Source organism: Conger conger, chromosome 12, assembly GCF_963514075.1.
Source record: "Conger conger chromosome 12, fConCon1.1, whole genome shotgun sequence".
In the NCBI taxonomy this organism is placed as follows: Eukaryota; Metazoa; Chordata; class Actinopteri; order Anguilliformes; family Congridae; genus Conger; species Conger conger.
The window spans coordinates 43,517,245-43,526,827 of record NC_083771.1 but is presented as its reverse complement, the minus strand read 5'-3'; the positions used below and the strand labels follow the sequence as shown (position 1 = coordinate 43,526,827).

General features: G+C 42.0%; 1 protein-coding gene across 1 annotated transcript; it reads left to right on the top strand.

Moving 5' to 3' along the window:
• Window positions 1-771: 771 nt before the first annotated feature.
• dnajc21 (DnaJ heat shock protein family (Hsp40) member C21) lies at window positions 772-7,981 on the top strand. The gene is made up of 12 exons (XM_061263185.1): window positions 772-1,215; window positions 1,514-1,607; window positions 1,986-2,109; window positions 3,093-3,221; window positions 3,611-3,915; window positions 4,771-4,949; window positions 5,392-5,470; window positions 5,682-5,867; window positions 6,443-6,491; window positions 6,703-6,899; window positions 7,070-7,148; window positions 7,259-7,981. Exons 1-12 carry the CDS (start codon window positions 1,113-1,115, stop codon window positions 7,409-7,411), a joined length of 1,677 nt encoding a protein of 558 aa, XP_061119169.1. The 5' UTR covers window positions 772-1,112; the 3' UTR covers window positions 7,412-7,981.
• Window positions 7,982-9,583: the final 1,602 nt, after the last annotated feature.

Sequence of the window (9,583 nt, the reverse complement as noted above, 5' to 3'; positions counted from 1 at the left end):
ATTAGCTTTTTGACATCATAGGGTTAATGAACTGCAATACCTCTGGTAACCACTGGATTTTAGAAGCAAATATTTACAATTCAGTCTTGTTACATACAGGAATATTAATAAGATTATTCTGAATAAAATGGTTACATCAGAAATAAACTTTTTACATTGTCAGGAATATATGTACTTTTGAAGAAAAAAAAAACATTGTAGTATTTACGTAAAGATAAGTTTCACTTTGTTATTTCTTACTACAATATCTTTATATAGTTCACCATTTAAATTTTAAATAGGGTTAAGCTTACCTTACGTGTTCTCTGGCAACCGACAGGTATTTAATGCACGCAAAGAACGTGGTTAAGTCGCAGAGAACACTTTCTGTTCAATACTTTCCAAAAAATATTAACAGGCTTATAGTAAAAACCAGCTTGTGGTCAAATGTACGTTTAAAAATCTGTAATAGGTCTTTATCCATAAACTGAGATCTTACTGCACACTAGAAAGGAAGTAGTCTATATATGCAATTATAAAACAAATGCATCAAAGTTTAATTTTCTAAGACACACAGATCATGCATATCTTCACAAATCTTGTATTAGCTAAGAATTCAAAAATCATTTAGAAGAAGGAACGGAACTCCCTTTCAGATAAAAGTAGTATTATATTTCTTATCAGAAATGTAGACACCATTTATGAATAAATCGGTTGCGACTCGATGCTCGGAATCATTGTATAAGCGGTTTGAAGGAAAATATGACGCGCTCATTCTGTTTTCAAGTGACGTCATATTAAAGCGCATACCGGCAGTGTAGAGTCGTTAGATGCGCAAGCTAAATCGTTTTAGGGCTAGCATATTGCTAAAAAATACTATCTATACCTAGACAGTGGTGACAGAAAACACTATATAGTTATTGTATTATATATTGTAACTATGATGAAAGATAGTTTGAACGTAAATGTATTTATGTAAATGTTTTTAAACACAGCTAACGTTACAGTTAGCTTGCTAGCTACATGCGGAGTGGACAGAATCCACTGCGACTTAACCACGTTCTTTGCGTGCATTAAATACCTGTCGGTTGCCAGAGAACACTTAAGTTACCTAGGTGCTGATCATCGGAAACATGGTCATGAAGTGTCATTACGAGATCTTGGGTGTTCGAAGGGATGCTACGGACGACGATCTGAAAAAGGCCTATCGCAAATTAGCTTTGAAATGGCATCCAGGTATTTCATTTCTTTTGAATTGTTGTTTTCAGGTTGGATCATCTCTGAGTCTGTAGGACACACATAAATAGCGACCATGTTGTGTAGTGGGCAGAGTTGGAAGGTTTAAGTGTGTAATACACATTGAGATCAGTATTTACTGATATTTCCTTCACTGCATAACAGTTGCATGGCTAAACATTTTCAGACTTTCCTGGCTCGGAACATTCATCCTATTGAGGAATAGCAGTTACATTTAATAATATCGATGTTACCTTAAGAGACTGAAGGTTTATGAGACCCATTCTTTCCCTTCCAGATAAGAACTTGGACAGTTCTGAAGAAGCAGCAGAGCAGTTTAAATTGATCCAGGCTGCCTATGACGTCCTGAGTGACCCACAGGAAAGAGCCTGGTAATTTTCACACCTCCTGAAATCAGTTCTTCTGTGGCCAGTGGTACCACAGAAGTAGGGTAGAATGATTTAGCTAAAAGAAAAAAACTCCATGCCAATCAGAGTTACATTACATTATTGGCATTTGGCATACGCTCTTATCCAGAGCGACATACAGTTGATTAGAATAAGCAGGAGACAATCCTCCCCTGGAGCAATGCAGGGTTAAGGGCCTTGCTCAAGGGCCCAACGGCTGTGCAGATCTTATTGTGGCTATACCGGGATTAGAACCACCAACCTTGCGTGTCCCAGTCGTGTACCTTAACCAGTCGTGTACCTGCAGATGTGCACCACACATTGAGCATTGATGTTAATGCAGCTGAGCTGTTGTCACTGCAGGTATGATAACCACCGGGACGCGCTGTTGAAGGGTGGAGTCAGCGGGGAGTATGCAGATGACAGCATCGACCTGCTGCAGTACTTCACCGTCACCTGTTACTCTGGGTTTGGAGATGACGAGAAGGTGAGTGAGACGCAGGGGGCCGCTTCCTGGGCTCTTGTGGGGAATTAATTGCGAGTAAGTGCTCTAGTATTAGTAAGTCTATCTCTGGGCTGAAGTTTGTGCTACGGTATCTGACCAAAATATCCCTGCATGTCATGAAATAATTAAAATGTGTCTTGAAGTGGATTGTAGTATATTTTAGAGACCAGCCAGGCTAACCACTCACACGCAACAAAGAAGCAACAATTTAGTGACAAGGCAAGCCAGGTACATTTTAGAAACCTGTAGGCTTTGTAACTTTTTTGTAATTTTCTGCAAAAATATGTAAATATGTAGATGGCAACACACTGCCACCCACATTACTATTAACCTGTCCTTTTTTCAAATACTAACCGATGCACTGACCAAAGATTATTTTCATATATAGTTTTAGTGTTATCTTGTCTGTTCAAGGCAATATTCAAATATTATTTAAAAAAGTTCAGAAAATATTTGGACTGGTCAAATCACATGCATGCTGTCAGACAGTGAAATTGACATTTATTCTTACTGGTGATTGTATCTACCTTATCAAAGGTTTCCTTTTATGATCTATATACTCTTTTGCATGCTAGAGCTTGTTGCTGCAAACATGGCTGTCGGAAAACTTGAATATACACACAGCAATCTTAGACCAACTTTGCACAGAAGCATGGTTTATTGCTTGCACTGCAGGTAGTCTGCTCACCTCTAGAGGGCAGAATAAATCTATATTGTGCAGTTTGTTTGGTACAATAGTATTGTACTGCTCCTGTGATGAAAATACGATCAGTTAACATATTTATATGGTTGCTGGATTTATTAAAGTATAGGTTCAGAGATTTTTCATTTTGGTACCTAAATATTTCATATGAATTAGACTGCAGTGCTTGGATGAAAATGTAGCCAGTGTGTGCTTATATACTAAAATACGTACAGTTTTGTGCTAATGGTTATCTTGCTCCATGTCTTTGTTGCCACGGCAGGGTTTTTACATGGTATACAGGAACCTGTTTGAATCCATAGTGAAGGAGGAAATGGACCACAGCAAGGGGGAGGATGAGGAAGAGGACCAGTTCCCCACGTTTGGAGACTCTCAGAGTGACTATGACACGGTAAATTATCGTTGCGGAAATGTTATGGAACGCGGTATCATGGTCGTATCATTGTCTCTGTGTCAGAGCAAAACTGGAGAAATTCCTTTACTGGTGATTCTTCATTGGTCCGTATAACTAAGTAGATGAAGAAACATTTGAGCAGCCAATTGTCCAATTATTTTTGGTCCCCTAGAATTGAGGGGAATATGTATAAAAAGGGCTGAACACTCAAGTAAAGCTGACCTAAAACTCTGCACATTAACCACATCGTGATTGTTGTGGTTCAACGGTGTGTTTGCTGGAGTTTACAGAGCGACAAACAACAAAGAGCTGTGTCACCGCCCGAATGCTCACTGTATACGCTCTTGGATCCTGAATGCGGAATGCCGCGACGCTGTTGTCCGCAGGTGGTGCACCTCTTCTACGGCTACTGGCAGAGCTTCTGCACTCGCAAGAACTTTGCGTGGAAGGAGGAGTACGACACGCGGCAGGCCTCCAACCGCTGGGAGAAGCGCGCCATGGAGAAGGAGAACAAGCGGACGCGGGAGAAGGCCAGGAAGGAGCGCGGCGAGCTGGTGCGGCAGCTGGTGGCCTTCGTGCGCAAGAGGGACCGGAGGGTCCAGGCCCACAAGAAGCTGGTGGAGGAGCAGAACGCCGAGAAGGCCAAGAAGGTGGAGGAGCTGAGGAGGAAGCAGAAACTCCACCAGGCCAAGTGAGTGACGGGGCCCTTTCTTTGGATTTTTATGGGAAAGGAGTGCCTTTGCAGTGTGGGCGACAAATATAGGCAGAATTCTTTTGTTTTGACCGCTAATGTTGATGCTTTTAAAGAATCTGAGAAGTCTTCTCCTTGGGTATAGAAACGCATTCTTAACACAACACCATCAGCACCACAACCACTAGGCTGGTTTAAGAAATCATTCAGAGGATCCTGATGGGCGGCCTGTAGCGTAGTGGTTAAGGTAAATGACTGGGACACGCAAGGTCGGTGGTTCTAATCCCAGTGTAGCCACAATAGGATCTGCACAGCCGTTGGGCCCTTGAGCAAGGCCCCTAACCCTGCATTGCTCCAGGGGAGGATTGTCTCCTGCTTAGTCTAATCAACTGTACATCCCTCTGGATAAGAGTGTCTGCCAAATGCCTGTAATGTAGTGTAGTGTAATGTAGTGTAGTGTAATGTAATGTAATGAGGGAACTAACATTGCAGGACATGTAGCATATACAAATGTTTCCCCAAAGTAATGGTGTGAAATTTCCATGAGTCTGCTGGAGGCTATCCAGAAAATAGCTCCCTTATAGATAAGCAATGTCTCCCAAACGCTGATCATGCACGTCCGCTTGTACTTCGCTGAAGTGTACTGCACGTACAAGCCATTATGAATATTAAGTTTCGGCCATTGATCTTTGAGTTGCTGTAATTGGAGTCGGGGAGTGGTGCGGTGCTTTATTAGATCAATGATAAACGACATTCGGCGTTTGCTCTCCTCTGATTTGTATGAATGGTCCGAGTTGTTTTCGCGCGGTGATTGATGTGAGTGGTGAGCGCTGACTCAAGGCCTGGTCCCGACAGGCTGGCTGAGGACTACCAGGAGCAGAGCTGGGCCGCCATGTCGGAGCTGGAGAAGGAGCTCCAGCAGATGGAGGCGCAGTACGGGCAGGAGTTCGGAGACGCGTCAGAAAGTGAAGAAGAAGACACGGACGTGTTGGACGCGTTGGACGTGATGGACGGAGGAGACCAGAGTGGAGGAGGCCAGTGGAGACGCAGCAGGCGTGCCCCGACATACGCACTCGCTCACACTCACGCACGCACACGTACATGCACACACACGCACACACAAGCACACGCACACAAACGCACTCACACGTACATGCACACACACGCACACACAAGCACACGCACACAAACGCACTCACACGCACATGCACACACACGCACACACAAGCACACGCTCACACGCTCACACACACACTCACGCGGACACACACACACACACACACACACACACACACATGCTCACACGCTCACACACACACGCGCGCACTCACACACACTCGCACGCACACACACACGCACACGCACGCACACGCTCACACGCACATACAATTCCATGTGGCTTGTTCAGAAAATCTGCAAGTCAAAGCATTAAATGCAAGCCTGTCTCAGACTTACTTCTGCTCTGCTCTCTCACAGACGTGGCAGAGGATCTCCTGGAGTATTACGATGACCTCTACTGTCCGGCGTGTGACAAGTCCTTTAAAACGGATAAAGCGTATGTTAGATTCCCACGTCGGACCGTTTCTCTGTGGATTATGTCCTTATGTCGATTATGTCCTTATGTCGATTATGTTCTTATGTCGATTATGTTCTTATGTCGATTATGTCCTTATGTCGATTATGTCCTTATGTCGATTATGTCCTTATGTCGATTATGTCTTGTGGCCGCACAGAGTTCAGTGCTCTCTTTCTCTCTCCCTTCACAGTATGAAAAATCACGGGAAGTCCAAAAAGCACAGGGAAATGGTGGCGTTGCTGCGGCAACAGCTTGAAGCAGAGGAGTTGAGTTTGAATCCGAACTCTGGAGACGCAGTTGATAAAGAAGAAGAAGAAGAGGAGGATGAGGAGGAGGGGGAAGATAATACAGGGCAGGGGGAGGCTCAAAGACAAAAGTATGCATTCGAGTTGACTTCTAGAAAAATCTCTGTACGTGTTCTGTGTGCTTAAAGGCCCAAGAGTTTACTGTGAAAAATTTAGGCTCTGATTATGTATCATTTCAGCATGTCGATCGTGTTTTGACGCACAATGTGCCAATCACATTTGGCATGATGTGCCAATCACATTTGGCAAAACGTATGTGAGATGCACTGGCTACAGGCAGTTTTGCTGTTTTAACATGAGGGACAAGTGCAGTGCTTTTGAACTGAGCCTGCTGATATGTATACTAAATACAATCTCAAACACCCCATCTCAGACACTTTGATTTGAGAAGTCAGTATTCTGAGAAGCCAGTCAAAACACTGATATGAATGGTACCCTTTTTTAAGCTCTACTTTACTTTTAAACTCTAGTAGTGAGCATGGTTAAATGGTAGATAAACTCGATAAACATTGTGTAATATTGAAATTGCCTTTAAATTATCTGTGATATGGTAGTATTCAGATTTGTGATGTGTGCTTGGATGTAAAGAAAAAAATATTCTTTACATGTACACAGGTTTACAATATCTTTTTTTTTTCATGAACAGGCTATCTAAAAAGCAGAAAAAGAAAAAAAGACAACAGAAAGTAGTGAATGTAAGTATTTTTTAGAGAACCTTTTCACAACTGGCATAATGATAAAGTATATTTCAATGATGAATAAATGAATTTTATGAATTATAAATGAGCCAGCCCACCTGTGCCGTAGCTTTCTAACTTGAGGAGTGGGATATTGGTTTGCTACAAAATCCTTAGCAGTTCCCTAATTTAGTTTTTTCCCCACTCCTGTTCTTCAAATTTCACGCAGAGCGCCCCAGAGCAGCCAGTGGAGGAGTCTGTCGTTCCCGCCCCTGCGGATCCACAGTGCGGCCCCGAGGACCCTCCGCCAGAGCAGTCGGGCAGCGGTGAGGACGCGCCCTGTGCCCAGTCTCCCCCGGAACAGTCCTGTGACCAGCACACCGAAGACAAGGTGCAGGAAGAGCATCCACCCACAGAACCAAAGAGGTGACCTCCTTCACGTTTTTGTGTTGTCCTTCTGTCCCTTCATAGATGGGCATCTGCCCGTATGTACGTTTTATATAAACTGAAGGTTTCCTGATTTACAGTGAATCTTTCTTCCAATAGCTTTTTATCTATGTAAATGTATTCATGACTGTTTATTTATGTATCGTCAGCTCCGGAAAGACGAAAGCAAAGAAGAGTGTGATGAAAAAAGGCAGTAAGCCCCAGGGAGGTTTGGACCAAGTGCCGGAGGTGTGTACCGTTCAGTCGAGCAATGACGTTGCTGGAGTGTGCAATACGGTTTTTCCATAAAATGAGTGCACGGGGGGTCTCTGATGCTCTGCCCACGTCTCTCCCTGCAGGAAGCGGGCCTACGCTGCGTGGCGTGCCAGTTTGAGTTTCCCACCAGGAACAAACTGTTTGACCACCTAAAGACGACGGGACACGCCACAGCGCTAACGTCCGCCAGACCTGCAGCGGCCAAAGGGAAGAAGGACAAGAAGAAGAGCAGATAACCTTTCCAGAATTAGCCGGCGCAGAGACTTTTTACGCTCTGGAATTTTAAACGCATGGCTGAAAATGTCTCCAGTTACAGAGAATATACTGCAGAATATACTATGTATGTGGCGGGAAAAGGTTTAAATTAAATCTGGAACATTCTCATGCAGTTGTTCTTCTTGTTGTTCCTCTTCAGTTTCAGGTAAAGGAAAAATGATTTACTTTACACTCTGGGTGAGCGGTTATCAGTTCTTGTCGGTTCCTTCTCCAAGACTATTAATAGTCTCACTACTGAACTGACACAGTATTGCTTTTGGTAGCAGAATCCTAGCATAAGGCTCTGTATGACATATGCACAAGGGGGGAGGGGGGGGGGCATGAAAACCATTGGAAACTTTTGAACGTTGTGTCAAAAATGTCAGTGAAGGAAGGTCAGTGGCTGTGTTGTGTAGCATTCAATTGTATTTAACCGACTACAGGAGAAATCGCCCGCATATAATGTGCAGTCCAATGAGTATGTTAGGCTCTGATTGTTATTCTGTGACTACAGCTATGTAACCAGTAAAGGTTATTTATTTTTTATTTTTTTTAAAGGAAGCAGCTTTTGTCAATCCGTTCATACCAAAGTGTTTACAATCTGGGCTATAGCATTCTTTCCCTCAACAAGTCTATATTGTGTCAATAGTGGCATTTAATTTTCATCAATAAATGCTGCTTATTTTATCCCGCTTCGCATAGTCTTAGTCAAAGGTATATAGATATATATATTTGAATATTAACTTGAATACAATCATTGTTTTATTGTCAAGTTAAATTTTTATACTGGACATAATGTCTATTGGGGCTATAACCTTTCCTGGATCCTGCTGGCAAGAAATGAATGGCCAGTTTAGGGAAATGTGTGCCACTGTGTTGGTATATGGCTTCTGAAATGCATTGATGAAAAGTGATTTAAAAAAATACAATTTTAAAGTCAATAAGTATGCTGACAGACTTTTAGGAATTAAGCACTGGATAGAATAAATTATTTCTGTAATTAGACTTTTTTTCTTTGTTAAAATTATTTTTTGAATGGAATAAACACCTAATTTTAGTCATTCAGAAATTGAAATCCAAATGTTTATTAAGATAGTTGAGATTAAGGTTTTAAAGGAAAACATTTTGGGAAATATACCTCATCCAGGACTAGACAAGATGTTTGATTTAATTTTCATTTTTGTGCATTCACTGGCTCAATTTATATGCATAACGTGTTAGCTTAGCATTAAGACTTGAAGCCTACAGGAGTCAGTAGCCTACCTGCTTAAAAGTGAAGAAATACTGTTGGTATAAATGTCGGTGTTTTCCTTTAAGAAATCGATTTGTGCATGCATGGCATTATTTAGAAATATGTTTTTCATACATTTTGTACAATTGGTACAAACTGCAGAGGATAGCATCCTCCACATGCTATAGTGAATGATAACTACTCAGTTATTTTATACCTTCATTCTTGATTTCCCTTTGCGTATCAGTTTCACATTCCCTGTTACTGTCCAGTGATAGATCTGTTAACGACCCATTTCACAGTGCTGTGAAAGCTGATGAACCGTTCAACATTTTGCGACAACACAATCCTTCACTAACTCTTCCAAGTCTTAAGATTATAACATTTTATTAAAGGTACAATAGGTAAGGTTTTTTTTACAAGACCATTGTAAATCCATTCCTATCATTGAAAAAGGCTCACTCCAGCACGCTGTACCAAAACATTGTACAGCGGTACAACAATTTTAAACCAATGAGATTGAACTGGTTCTAATTGCTTCAACGTCAGCGCGTTCACAGAGAAGGGGAGGGATGAACAGTGTTGTGGTTTGAGTGTGTTTGTTGCTGCAGTTCCTCTCGTGACCATTAGAAGTCTGAAATGACCTACTGTACCTTTAAATTGGTAATTGAGCCAGACATTTTACACCATTGGTCTTTGTCTTTAGAAGTGAACAAGAGTGCCTCTTGGCCAATTTTTGGTGCAGATGGAATACCAAGCTAGCATTATAGGCCCTTTTAAATGACAAAAAATGTAAAACTATACTGGTTTCAGTACCGCATTAAAAAATGAAAGCTAGTACATAGCTTTAACAGGAAGCAGGAACCCAACAAAAGTCATTGGGTATACAACAATGTGGCAAACCTTGCTTATTGCAAGATTT